The 15,083-nt window shown below is 39.0% G+C and overlaps 1 protein-coding gene across 22 annotated transcripts in view; it reads right to left on the bottom strand.

Moving 5' to 3' along the window:
- The window catches only part of LOC122533726 (basement membrane-specific heparan sulfate proteoglycan core protein), a 112,524-nt gene that overhangs the window by 39,149 nt on the left and 58,292 nt on the right, over positions 1-15,083 (bottom strand). For 19 of the 22 annotated variants that reach the window (XM_043665398.1, XM_043663759.1, XM_043664343.1 and 16 more), the window contains 4 exons: positions 11,787-11,894; positions 4,945-5,061; positions 2,807-2,920; positions 1,638-1,751 (listed from right to left, as the gene is read on the bottom strand). In XM_043665398.1, coding sequence (XP_043521333.1) covers positions 1,638-1,751; positions 2,807-2,920; positions 4,945-5,061; positions 11,787-11,894 — 453 coding nt within the window. The remainder of the gene's footprint in view (positions 1-1,637; positions 1,752-2,806; positions 2,921-4,944; positions 5,062-11,786; positions 11,895-15,083) is intronic. The other 3 variants (XM_043664514.1, XM_043665483.1, XM_043664012.1) reach the window with 2 other exon arrangements.

Genomic DNA, 15,083 nt, shown 5'->3' with positions numbered 1-15,083 from the left:
TACTGCCGATTAACAAATTTTCAAAGTTAGATCAGTTTCGCTGAAAAGCAAGTCCAAGTCTGTTAGAAAAGAAAGAGAGTGGCGAATCGAAGCTGATTGCTCTTGGAAATCTTTAAATTATAATTTTAACATCGCCGAGGAATAAAAGATTCTCGAAATATGTCTAGTGTTGTATATGTTTCTAATCGAAATATGTTTGAAAAAGAAACAGAACGAATGTCACGCGTCATTCATAGTTCTGTTCCCCAGTGATGGGAGCGTGACGCCGATAAAAAAATATGTCCGATTCCGCGCCCGACTCGATACGAGAAACATTCCAGTGAATGGCGCAGTTAAAGGGTTAAAAGCGCAGTCAAGCCGGCTTCTCATCAGCCCCTGGCTTTCACAAATAAAAACACGCGGCGTCGGCTTACGATTCAAGCGTTTTCCCCCCGGGTTCGACGTTTCCGTCTTCCATTCCCCTCTTCGTCCAGTGAAATCAGCCGTGCGCCGTCGATACCCAGCCCTCAGCGAAATTTTTAGATTTCTTTTCTTTTTTTTTTTCTTTTTCTCAATATATCAAGCGGCGAACGACCAAAATGACTTTCGTGATTTACGACCAGTGATTAAAATTCGCGAGACTTCGAATCACTTCGATTGGTTGGAATTAAACTTGTCGTTGACGATTGCTTTTTTTTTTTTTTTACATTTTCGAGACATTTTCAGCGAGTTTCCTCGCAGAGAGAGAGAGAGAGAGAGAGATTAATATTTTATACGTTTTTTCTTTTCTTCCTTTTTTTTTTCATTATTCAATTTCGAAGTAATTCGAAATAGGGAGGGATGAAATTCGTCGGGGAATGATTTTCCGTGGGTGAGAATCTGTCCAAGCGTGTGCCGTGACGGAAAATTGCACTTGGTAATGGGGGAAAAAGCCACTTCCAGTCCGAGGTTGACCAGCGCGGGCAAAATCGAACGACGACGAGGAAAAAAAAAAGGTATACAGATATTTTTGTATATGTTATACCCCCGCATCCTTCGTGCCTTCGATCCAATTTTTCATCGAGCTAGCTTAAAAATGGTCATGCCTCCCTGAACAATTTCTTTTTCATCAGGGAAGGAAACAAATTCCTGAAATGATTGCAACTGCGCGCGGCAGCCTTGAAAATTAGCGGCCAACCTGAAGAGTGCTCGTTTTATCATGGAGGATCACAATTCCCTCCTTCAAAAACATCCAATTTTTCTACTAAAAATATGCTCCATTTTCTTGTCCATTCAAAAGAAAAAAAGAAAAAAAATACTGCAAAATACAAAAAGAAAACAATCGATTCTCAACGAAAGGAGAGACTCTATTCGATCTTATTTATGCCTCAGATCTCGTCCACGATACAACGAGCTACGCTCGCGAGTTAATTCGCATCAATTATCAGGTTGACACAATCACCGTGTCGACTTGTTGCTTTCGCAACAAGCTGTCGAGTGACTCTCAAACACCTGACCCTTTAGACCAGGCACAATTCACGACAATCGTGATTGTCCATCACAGGATTCCGTCAGATCATTGGAATCCGTGTTCCTTAAAGATTCCTATCGTGTCGCGGTGATGATTAAAACAGTTTGTTTCTCTTCTTTCATAAAGAGACGTGAATAGTTTGACTCACCGCACTGGCTCTCGTCCTCTCCGTTGCGGCAGTCTATGTTCTGATTGCATCTCTTGTCGATACTGATGCAAGTTCCATCCAGACACCTGAACTGATCTCCGCTGCAGGTTGTCACTTGGGAATGAAAAAGAACGAGGGGTTATGATTATTCAGTGTCACGTTTGACATTAGTACTAATTATAGTAGTAATATACTAGTATATTACTATTATTATTAGTATTATTAGCATTGATATACTAGTATATTAGTACTATTGTTAGTATTAATGTACTAGTATATTATTATTATTAATAATATATATTAATATATATTATTAATAATATTAAAATACTAGTATATTATATTACTATTATTATTATTAATAACAATACTAACCGTAGTACTAATATACTAATATATTAGTGCTTTTGTTAGTATTGTTAGTATTAATATACTAGTATATTACTATTATTATTAATAATAATAGTAATATACATGTAATATACTACTGTAAAAATACTTGTATACTAATGCATACTATTATACTAGTAAAGCTATTACTATACTATGCTGTACTAATTACTAGTACTTATAATCATTATTATTATTGTGGATTAGTAATAGTACCGATAAAAGTACTTATAATTAGTAGATTAATACTACTCTATATTACTATTAATAATAATAATAATAATAATTATTATTATTATTAATAATAATAATATTAATATAGAGTAGTATTAATATACTAATTATAAGTACTTTTATTGGTACTATTACTAATCCACAGCAATAATGATTATAAGTACTAGTAATTAGTACAGTATAGTATAGTAATAGCTTTACTAGTATAATAGTATGCATTAGTATACAAGTATTTTTACTAGTACTACTATACTATTACTAGTTGTACGAGTACAATTAGCACTATTATTAGTATTGTACTTAGTATACTAATGCAGTATATAAAGTACAGTAGTATAATTGTAGTAGTAATAGTATGTTAGAAGATATAATAATATAGTAATGGTAATAATTATTTTTGTCGAATGACGTTTCTTGTAATGAATAAAAAACAAAGTAAAATCGAACTGAACCGTGGAGAGGATATTTTTAGTATTTTTTTACTTTAAATTGTTCGAACAATCCACGATCCAGTGAAAATCAAATAAAAAGCAACATAATGGTACCAGTGCAATTGGTTTCGTCAGAACGATCTCGACAGTCGGATCTTCCGTCGCATCTCGCGGTCTGGCTCACGCAAGTTCCGTCTAAGCACTGGAACTCGTCCGCTCGACACAGAGCTACGCGGGGAACCAAAGAATAACGATGAACAAAACATTCATAATGGTGAAATGAAAATAAAAAAAAAAAAAAAAAATAAAAAATTAACGACAAGGCGCAACGAACTTGGTCGAAAACCAAACTTGAAACAAACTGAAAGACAACAATAGAACTAAATTATAGATTAAATTATCTTTTAAGAGGGCAATGTAACTTCTAAATAGTAAACTGGCCTTTCTAACTTCACACGTGCTGTTTTTTCAAGAATAAAAAAAAGTATCCTGATCTGAATCTAGGCTGGGTCGTCTTTCTAATAAACATATCTACTTGTTAGAACGAAGTATATACAGATACTCATTACAGTGCCAAGAGTGAGAAAGGACAATTTCATTGATTCCAACGAAATTTTCAATTTTCACCCCAAAGCCATTTTTTTCATCGGAGCACTATCCTTTCCTGAAAACATAGACTGTACTTAAACGTAAGACTGGGAGATCTACCTAACCGAGTTGCACGCTGTGAATCGGATTCGGTTCGAAACTGATTCTAAGGAGGATTGATCGGTCAGTGGAGATGAAACAGAGCCAACGGAGGGTCTCTATCGAACCGGCGCTTGTTCACGGCGGATAATTAGGCAGTGGAACGACGATAATGAATCGGATTATTTCGTTGCGCCTCATCTCGACGTGAAGAAAGGCCGAGGGGAGAAATAAGATTCTAAAGCGGAGGGGGGGAGGGCAGGGAACGATTACGACTGCTCTTATTCGTAGCCGTGCAATTAATTACTCGAGAAACAAGCGTCCATTATCAGGGCCAGTAATATGCTACGGTTCGAACGATTACTCAGTTGAACAACCAGGCGACGAATCTTCCGTTTCACTTGAAATCGAGTCTCGCGCCGCGTTCGCGCGTTACCCCCTGTTCTTTTCTGCTTGTTTCTCTTGCGTCTTTCGACGCACCGGGTGTCCCATTAAACCCGGATATGTCCATTTTCTCAATTAACGCGAGAAGTTAGAGAAAAAAAGTTTCCTCAAGGAAATCAGAGTTTCAATTAATTAACTCAGATTTATATATACTCAGAATTATATTAATTATATGATGATCCTACGTCGAGCAACCTGTTATTTTCGTAATTTTCCCTTTTCAAGGGAATTATTCTTTTTCATTTATCACAATAATAAAAATTACTGCTGTTGTTTTTGTATTCATTATTATTCATCTTTTATATTTTCCGCATTATCGACTCGCACCCTGTACATAATGTTACGTGATAAAACTTACTTTTTATAGCCGGCTTGAGAACGATTTTCAAGTTTTTACAGGACACCCGGTACGTATCGTTTCGCGGTAATTTATCCTCTTTCTACTGACGTAGAAAACGCGTCGAACGTTGAAAGAAAATTTTCAGTCCCTCCGTGGAGGGTAGCTCTTCGAACCGCGGAGGAGTATTTATGTATTTTAATTGGCATCACCTCATTAATTAATACCTTCTCCATTTCTTACTTTAGCGTCATCATGCTTCAAGATCCGTCACTGCCTCCCAAATTACGCGTAAAAGTGTCTGAAACCGCTTCAGATGTTTATTTAAAATTTCGAATTAAAACAATCGAATCACCCAGTGATGTTTGTTTTTCTAACAAGTTACAATTTCTTCTACAAAATCAAGATAAAAATCATAATGTTCAGCCGAGTTCTATTCTACTCCATAGCCATAGTAAAAAAAAAAAAAAAAAAAACGAAAAAAAAAAAAAAAAACCGGAAAAAAACCAAAAAAAAAAAAAAAAAAAAAAAAATTACAAGTGAAATATCACTTGAATGTAACTATGTAAGCGGGTCAACGAGTTAAAGAGGCGAGCGAGCGAATTTTGAAACATTAGGTTAGGTCGCACGTTCCGTGAGTTTACTTATGTGAAACCAGACACTTGCGAATAAACATGCGCGCGCCTCTTTCATTCACATGCTTTCGCAGGCGATTAGAGAACCTCCTCCCCCGTCTGCAGACTTCGAATACCGTACTGAGATTTGTTGTTGTTATTTTTCGTACTTATGTGCTGACAATTTTCCTCATCCTTCCCATTTCCACAATCCATGAATCCATCGCAGACTTTCGACACGGGCAAGCAAAAACCCGGGGTGCATTCGAATTCGTTCTCTCTGCAAGCTGCAAGAATCGTACATGTTCCATCTTTTTGTTCCTGTATTTATTTCTGTGTTTTTTTTTTTTTTTTTTTTTTTGCAATTTCTCCATCAAGTTGACAGACGTTGACGACACGAGTTGAGAGAAAAGCTCGACGAAAAGGCACACAGAGAGCGAGTTTCACGAAGACAGATAAACACAGAGAGACACAGTAGAGAACACACATAATATGTATCGCCATTAACGAAGACTTTCTCGATACGCGGGGAAGCTTGAAGTTTGAGATTGAGCTAGGTTGAAGATGATTTGCGAGCCTGGCCATCTGTGATGGACGTCCACGTACGTTTCGAGAAATTGTACATGAGGTCACAGAGTTCGTAATAAATGAATACATTTATACGGTATTGATATTTTCTAAAGACAATCGTCCAGAGAACAATCATCCTCTGGAAATAAATTAAAAATGTGAGTAACCTCCGGGGACGGATTGTAGGATTACTATCACTTCTTTATTTAGCTATTATATACTTAAAAAGAGAAAGAGAGAAAATTATTACAGCTTTTCCTAGTATCGTGAGGACACACCCTCCATAAACATTTCTCGATGCTTAAATAAGCCCATAGGCCCTCGGTACAAGGACGATCAAGTGATTTCAGTGCTACAGTAACGTGTGTGGATGGCAGAGAGATGATGAAGAAAAGCAAATGGCAAAATTAATTAGTGACCAGACGTAGATATAGAAAAGGATAGGCCGCTGATTAGCATGGTGTGGCCATTAATTAACACGCACCTGAGGAAATTTCGCGGAAGAGATTATTAAATGAACAAGGAGTTACGGGCCACGCGGGCGTCCGTCTAATTTACGGCTGCAATTAGCTAACGATCGAGGATGAACGGCACTTCGAACGGGAGTGCACTCGAAAGAATGGAAACGGAATCCAGCCAACCGCCAGGAATTTCCATCGAGCTCCACCGGATCTTACCCCAACGACTCCCGACGTGAAAAATAAGCCAACTGCTGCATTCTCAGAAGTTATATTATCCACCGGGTGTCCGTTTCGAATCGAACTCGAGTTGCAAAATCTCTTTGCCAATAATAATCAGTAGTTGATATATCAGTAGTTAATATATTATATATGATAAATGATATATTACACGACGACACACTTTGCAGAGAAACTTCTGGATCCTCAGAATGTGTATACTGGGTGTCCATTTTGGATGTATACAACGTTTTGGATATATTATACACGATAATTATTAATTACATTATCATACACCGACTGATAGTCAATCGTAAGTAGACTATACCAATTATACCAATCGAAGCATTGGAATTATTATACCAGTTATACGTAGATTCGCGTGATTTTGTAAGCTAATAATAAACAGCTATCAAAATTGCATAAAATTGAAAGTTAATTTAAATTTAACGACCCGTCTAAAGATTAAGAAGATTGATAGTTCGCTAACGTACGTACGTTCCTAATGCGGCGATAAGTATACTGTGTAGTAATACTATGTCCTTCGTTGTTTCACTGTTTAAGCAAGAACTGCTACTAGCGGCAGCGATTAGATGGTGAAAAAAAAAGAAAAAAAAAAAAAAAAAGAAAAATATAACGTGCAGGTTACCACGGGCGATAAGATCGAGGCGAAAAGAAAAATGGGTCAGTGACAGAGTGGACCAACTGTACATTCCGTTTCCCGCGTTTTAATACCGTGCCGCAGAAATTGAAATACTATCGCGGTCGATCCATTGTTCCGTAACACTACTTTCAAATCCTAAACGCTCTTCTCAGACCGCGTCCATGATAAATTCATCCCCATATTTCGATCGTTGACATACAGAAACAAAAGACACCGAAGATTAAATTTCTCAACTATAAATTTCAGACAGCGAAACATTATACGAATTTCTTTCGCCTTTTCATCTGGAACAATTTAATCGCTTGATTAATAGCTGTTATTGAGAATAATTTAATCAATCCTTAGCTTATTTACGAATGGCAATCTGACAATTTGATTTATATATTAACAATCGAATCGTCTGATTTATTTGTTAATAATAATTGAACGTTGTCGAGATATTAAATTAACAGTAGCAACAATAGTAATTTTCATCCCTTGAATCTCCCACGGACGCAGAAAAATCCACAGTTACTATATGATTTTACTAAATGATCAATTATTGGCTTCATACGTTCGGGTGTCTCAAAAAGAGTGAGAGAGAGAGAGAGAGAGAGAGAGAGAGAGAAAAAAGAAAATGATCAACGAATAACAATAAATCGCGAAAACTATTGTCCCGTCGTCGAACAACGTTGAAATAATTAATAGACACAAAGGCGAGCGCGCCAGTTCTTTTAACCATGTTCTCTTTTCTCTCCCTCGTTTTTGTTCCTTTTTAACTTGCTCTTTGAACGAATTTGTTCCCGCGGTGTGGTGCATTGTTGCTCGTCGGCATGCGAAACACAGCCCTTACGCGCGCAATAATTACACAGAAGCTCGACCGTTACGAGCCCGTGTCCCCGTGTTTCCATTAAACGGCGACGTTTACGCGTTTCTTTTTTTTTTTTTTTTTTTTCTTCAGAGTCGGCTCCTTCGCACGCGAAAAATGGCGGCACGCGATCACCGGCGAACGCACTAACCGGCTCGCGTCTGAGTTAATCCGCCGTTTTCCCGTCATTATCTGTTAAATAATAGCCGCCCTTTGATTGTCTAACTTTTTTTTGCTGCGAAATATTGATTTAATTCAATTGTACGTTGTTTCTATTTTCAGTTATCGTATCGTTGGTGAATTTCTTTCTTTCTTGCATTCAATTTTTCCTTGGACACCCAGTATATACATTCGGCAGTTGCAAGGTTAACTACAGCTAGTGGACAGATCCTAAACTTCAGAAAGTCTAAAGACCCAGAATATATATTCCATCGAATTTCAATTCTTCCTCTGCGACAAAACTCTCGAGTTCGTGATCTTTGAACACCCAGTATATATCCCCGCCAAGAGCCAGCAGTCAGAGGCAACAAATTCGACATTAACCGGAGTAAATCGGCTTGGAAAAGCGAGAAACGGTTCTCGATAAATTCTGTAATCACGTTTCACCACTGGACGGGACTAACCTTCCCTCAAAAAAGACAAAAAAAAAAAAAAAGAAAATAAAAAAAAAAGGGATACAAGTCGAAATTAATTCGATTCCACGGAAGCAACGAAACGAATGGGACGTGAGGTCGCGTCCGTGCGAAAATCCAGTTACGATTTTAACGTGATTTGCCAAGCCGGCAAGTGCGTGCTCCCTCTTCCTGATCGTTGTGCATCGCGATGATCGACGAATATAAAGCGAATATCGCGACCTCGAAATTGGCAAACGTGCTGGAAGCCACGGCGACACGCGTGACGCGCTTCGACAAACAGGAAGTAGTATCGCGCAAACGGGAACGGTGAACCTCCGTGGAGATTTTTCTGACATCATCTCTCAGGTTCAAGGCTCAGCTGCTTGCCTGTTCCACGCTGGAATTGTAAACGACCGTCGCCATCGGAATCGCGATGACCTTTTCTAGCCACGAATTCGCCGCTTTTACGTTCTGCCTCGGTCACGTACCACCGACGACAAAAGTTTCTAACCTATCTTCCATCTTAGATTCTGAGGTTAGAGGTTAGGAGGAGAAGTATTGATGTTTCACGAAATGGTTCACGAGGCATTGAGGAACGTAAGATCGAGGAACTGAGAGATTGTATAGTGAATTTTCGTTCGTTTCACGTGAATTTTTGAGGTTAGGTGTGCTTATTGTCTCTGGACAGTTCTGAGAGTTTTAGGCAGTTGAAGTTCGGAGTTGTAACACAATTAAGCCAATACGAATTAAGATTACCATAATATTTTGTACGATGCTATGAAATTTTCATTTTTTTTATACACGAAAAGAAGCGTTAAGAATTTCCTTTGTCATTTCTCAACTTTCCACCTAAATCCAACAGTTTCGCAACGTTTATAACGAAACTTAACCTAACCTAAAGTTAACCTATATTTTGTACTTCTCCTAACCTAACTTTATCTTTAACTTGCTTACAATTAGCTAAATCAGACCGACCTAACTTACTTCACATTTGCGCAATCTAAATTTTCAAGGGTTGAAATTCGAAGAAAAAAAAATTCCCTAGTTTTACTTCCTTCAAATTCCCTAGCCGAGCAGCAACCTCACGGTTCTCCGTTTTTCATCTACCTACCATGTATTTTCTCTTGTATTTTTTCCCTCTCAGTTTTTTACTCTTTCTTTCTTTCTTTCTTTCTTTCTCTCTTTCTTTCTTTTTTTTTTTTTTGTAATTCGTCAACAAACTTCATTAGCGGCATTAATATCGACGCGCGCAAAAACGGACAACGCTCCCGCGGTCAAATTTAAGGCAACCACCGTGGCCGAACGAGATTTACTCGCGTTTATTAAGCCGCCCTAATAACCGGCTGCAATTTTAATCCGACATTAATCTCCAGCAGGGCTGACCAGCCCCTTTCGCGGCCTCGGCCCTGGAATTTCATCCGTTTTCACCGGGTTTAATCCAATTTTGATTCATGCCTGGACCCCTCAGGACCGTCTCTCGTCGCAAACGTACGTATGTACGAGCATGTGTACCAGACTGATGTTCCCTCCCCCCCCCCCTCGACTTTTCCAAAAACAACACTAAAGCCGAAAGTGTCGACACAGCATAACGGGCTTTGTATTTTTTATTTTATCAGGACGTTACGAAAGATTCTAGAAGAGTTTCCAGGAAACATAAACTCGGGGAAAAGAAATCGGACAACGAATTTAATTTACGTAAGATACGAAGCGAACGTTGGGATTCGGATCTCGTTACTTTTGAATGCCTCAGGACATCTAAGAGCCGAGGGGAAAGTATCATACTTTCAATATGATAAAGAAACATAAACTTTTTGTCGAATTCAGTTTAACAGTTTTGTTGAAGCCTTTCAACCTAATCCAAATCTTAATGTTGGCCAATCCGGCGAATGATACAGTAACTCTGACCAGCCTTTGAAACTGCAAGACAATTTTCATTATTTCAGGATTGCAAGCGCTCAAAACAGAACTGGCACGAAAATATTTGCCCATTCTCAATTTCAACTAATCCTACTCCTATACTTGATCTGTTAACTACGTGTGATCTTCCCTCAATTTAGCAAAAACTAAAAAAACTATTGGCAAATCTAAGATATTTCTTCTGCAACTAATAGCCACACGATTAAAAAGATTGATCGTGAAAAGCGACTAATCTTCGAAATTCAACGTGCTTCGACCAAAAAAAAGAGCTGTATATTCCCAGGCAGAAGACGCGTGCTATCACGGCGCGTGGGTGGTGGTTAACTTTCGACGTGTAGCGACGGAGCGTGCCTCTGCAAAAGACGATGGAAATAATAAGGGGTTAAAAAGGACAGGAAGACAGAGGGTAGGTCGGGCTGATGGAGGCAGAGAAGAAAGAGGAGGGGGGGGGGGGCAACAAGTGCAATGGCCTGAAAACGCGAGGCCAATCCCCTCATCGCCTTTTCTCTCTGCCTGGTCAACCCACGTCTTCCGAACACGCTATTGTTATTATTGTCACCGGCTGTTGTAATTATTCAGCTCATCGTAATACCTGCCCCGTTTCGCGATTAGTTCCGGGCGCAGTCGCGTGCGACACCGATGATGGCTCCTGATAAAATCGGCCTGTGCTCTGCCACCCTTCAGGCCAACGTATATTTCGCACGCGCGCGAACTGTTTAACAAGTTTCCGGCGTCGTACCAACAAGGAAAGAGCGACACACGCAGAGGAGTAGCCAGTTTTTGTGTCTGAAGAATTTATGAGTATGGCAGCGGGGAGCTGAAGGTTCGTGAGAAAGAGAGAGAGAGTCTAGAGGGAAATGGAGGTTGAGATTTGGAGACCACGTGAATTATCTAGCAAGCTTTGGACTCGATGGTTCTTTTAAAATTTTATCTAAGCGAATTCAACATTGAACATATCGCGCCAGTTTATGAAAAGAGTTTGTCGAAGATAGCGGAAAGTCGTTTTAAGGAACACTGATTGGCTCGGAAGATTCGAAGGCAAACATTGAAAGCAACCATGTCGAATGATCGACATTATTTTCAGTGAGCATTTAGTATATCGATGTTAAAGTAGTTTCGGGTGCCTTTTATGTATAAATACGTTTGTTCGGGAACACGCGAGTGACTTACACCCATCGCTATTCTAAAACATCTAAACAAAAGTAAGAAAAAAAAAAAAATTGAGACATTCGGCGAATCCTCAGCAAAGAAAAGGAACAAACAAACAAAAGAAAGGAAGACAATCTTAATTATCCAACAATAAGTAAACACTTTACCCCCGAGTTTGGTAAATTAATCAAAACATTAGGTTAGTAAACAATTCCCAAACACATTCCAAATCAAATAAATCTCCCAAGGATTCATGCTAAATTACCATAGTAGTCGACGTGTCACGATTGAACATGCAAAAAGGATTACCGTAGCCGGCGATTTTTCAATCGCCAGTAGCCCGCAGTTATTCAGCTGTGCGAATTATTTTTGCAGTATTAATGTACAAAACCGGTCGGCGGTTCTTTTTTTTTTCAGTAAAAATTCGCGAAAATGCTTGACTGTAAATAACGAGGCAGCACAACGAAACGAGAGGGGGAGGGGGGGGGGAGGAACAATTAAGGAATTAATTCCCCATGCACGACAAGATGAAGGAAAGGAAGTGGTGCATCGCGCGGCGTGTATATATACTCACGGCAGTTGTGCTCGTCTGAATTGTCTAAACAATCCTTCACGTTATTGCAGCGGGCGCTGCTGTCGATACACTGACCGTTTCTGCATTTGAATTGCGAGGCGGTGCAAGCTGCCAACAGAGAAAACAAAAAATTTTGATGTAAAAAAATTGCTGCTCGAAACTGAGAGCTCGTTGAAATGGTAAAAACGAGCCGAATATTTCGAACGCTGATCCGCTGATCACATTACGCGTGCAAATGATACGGCGATCAACGTTTACAACCTAATTTTGGGTGGTGTGAATCCATGGTTTGGGTTTCAGGGGTTAAAAAAAAATTAGCAACACTTAACTTAGTACTAATATTTGGCGTTCAATATCTAATTAATTTAGTATTTAGTATCTGTTTCATTTAGTACGTTTTGTTCGCTAAAATAAAATTCAATAATCGTGTGGTCAGAATTCTTTCCGTCCTTTGTCTCTGACTTACAAAGGGAATGGGTATCGATAGAACTCGAATTTCTTCGCTTTCATATGAATGGACGAAATACGAAGGATCCAATAATGTCACTCGAATGCCGTTTAATATAAACTCGTACCGGTACCAAAAGAAAGATCGGATTTCAAAGACCTGGGTCCTCCAGGGTATTCCATTACTCCTGAACGTCTGCACAGTTTAATAAAACAATAAATGTACCAGCCTAATAATTGTTCTAACATTTGAACGATATCTTCTAAACAATATCTTTACTATACTTTCTTCTCTTAGTACATATTTATGAAAATTCTTTCGTTAGCTTGATGTTAGCTTTTGTATCAAGTTTCACGAACCAAATTGGCCATAAACTCCAACACAAGTCACAGATATCAGTAATTATATCGACAGTTTGTTGTGTTTCTATTCTGTTTCTAAGCTAAATCGTCGTTTATTCATTATCATTATCCTGCAAAAGGTTAAAACGATAAAACTGTGCTTAAAAAAATTCACATTCAGTAACAAATTTCAATTAACCAACGATGAGGAAAAAAGGTGTCGGACTTAACTCATCATCGACGTGCATGTGTAAACGAAACATGCGCGAGAAATTTCAACTCTTCGAGCAAAAACTGATTCAACGGCGAAAGGGACATAGAAACCAGGAGAAATAATGTACGCGTCAATTAAATGTTTCCCATTCTTTTTTTTTTTTTTTTTTCTACAGAACTGTCTGTCCTGTGATTTACTGTAGGCGCACACCCACTCTGCGGGGGCTGTCAAAAGTGTCGGCGTGTATTACGTTTCAGATAAACACAGAGCACGGCTGGTTACACTCCAGTTTCAAGCCGGCAGGCCAGAACTGCAACTACCCACTTGCATGTGATACGAGAGTACGTCGACCACGGTGTTGTTTCAGCAACTGGATCGACGCTGGCTCATCTCGTTTTCACAATTGTGTTATACTCATTTTGAGACAATCCGATCACGCCCCTGTTTTGGATAGCGTTGCAGAAACGGCGTATGAAGTGGCTTCTGGCTCGGATTTCTGCCGATTCCCCATCCATCCGCTGCTTTCCAACGATTTCACCCATCCGATTCGGTTATCGACCGATGGTCAACGATTCGCTCCTGCCACCGATTCGCGAATTAATGCCGTGTTTTGACAAAAAAAAAAAATAGCAACGGCGTCTGTAAAAAATGTCGAGCATCGGGCGATAATTTATTAATTAACAGACTGCGAATTTCTGCGTATTTCACGAACCTAACCTAACCTAACCTATGTAACTAGAACTGAGAGAATTTTTTATAAATTTTATGATTGAAATCTTATATATTACAGAACAACTGTTTTTTAATAAGACAAAGGGGACTTTGACACTCTTACGTAAATGGAATTTAACAATTAAAATTCTTTTCTTTTTAAATGAAAATATACAACTATACATAATAAATGTATGTAAAACATATATTTTACATAAATCATATTTCCTCTGCGTGACAATGTCTCTGTTCAATCATGTGAATTCACAAAAGACAACTTGAGGATTCTCCGCTTTTGTATCCGTGATCTCCACGCTAACCAATGGAGCGATGCGAGATTTCAAGTGATCTAAGTCCCTCATAACTGCCCGACGAAGATTAAGGAGAATTCCTGTTGGTTTTCATGGCAATATAACCAGGAGCGAATGTCTGGTCAGAGGCCAAAGTTGAGTAGGGCGATTGAGTGACAGTGTCCCGTGTCAAAGCGTGCTTGAATTCCTCTGGCAGACATAACCTGATCGCGCCTCCTGTTCCTCATATTCTTACGTCTTCCACGTGTCCAATATACCTAGGCTTGACGCGAATAAACAGGGTCTCGTAGTCTTGCAAAAGAGTAGGAAAAATTCGTTCTTTCGAACGTGTGGAATTGTCACGACGAATATCTCAGCAACAATGAATTAATTCTACTCGTTACAACATGTTTGTCTTCGAAATAATTATCACGTAGTTTTACGTCATCTGTCAACAATTTTTTTTTCAACATACCTCTCCAAAGTTCACATGCTTATAATTTTACACACTTTGCCGCAGTTTTTTTCAGCAGCTTCACACAATTTTCAGTGATTTTCCGCAATAATACTGAAGTGCAGTGTTGAACACTTTAAAATTTGATGTTTCACACAGTTCTTTTAATTTGGGGCGAGGAAATTACGGTATAAAAATTCCAGGAATTCATCGCTCGACCCTAATATTCAATAAAACAACTGAGAAAAGTTGTGCGGCAAGTTTCAAAAGGGTCGTCGTAAGAAGGAAATTTCCATCTTCGAAACCCAGTTACGAGAAAGAAAAGAAAAGAAAAGAAAAAAAAAAAATTCTCCAACGTCTCTTCAGAGACGTTTGAGAATCTTCCCAATAATTTTCGAGAATAAAAGTATCCTTGCTTCCCCCACCATCTACGAACGAACAACTAAAGTAGAAACGTCGTATGATCTCTTCGCCAAGTTAATAACAGCTCGAAGCATCGACGACTTTTTTCATCATTCATTGGTTGGTCTCGCATCCAAATATTTCTCACTCTCATCGTCTGCCACGCCTGCCACTCGGAAACAACATGAATGTTTATATAAACGCTGCTTCCCCAAAGTTTCCCCCGCTTTGTCGCGGAAATTTCAAATAATCGGATTCCATCGAAACGCAGCATTAACATCTTTATTGGAAACACGGGAACAAGGGGCAACGCCGCGGAGTGAAATATTGAAGGTGTTGCAAGCTGTCGCGGCCGCGGGAGGGTGCGCAAACCAAGGCGGATGGAAAAGTTTCGCCCGGGGTTTTACTTTTTCTTCTTTTTTCCTTTTTTTTTTTTT

This window comes from Frieseomelitta varia, unplaced genomic scaffold, assembly GCF_011392965.1.
Source record: "Frieseomelitta varia isolate USP_RPSP 00005682 unplaced genomic scaffold, Fvar_1.2 scaffold_1011, whole genome shotgun sequence".
In the NCBI taxonomy this organism is placed as follows: domain Eukaryota; kingdom Metazoa; phylum Arthropoda; class Insecta; order Hymenoptera; family Apidae; genus Frieseomelitta; species Frieseomelitta varia.
The sequence above is the reverse complement of the archived record's forward strand: the minus strand, read 5'-3'. Positions and strand labels throughout refer to the sequence as shown.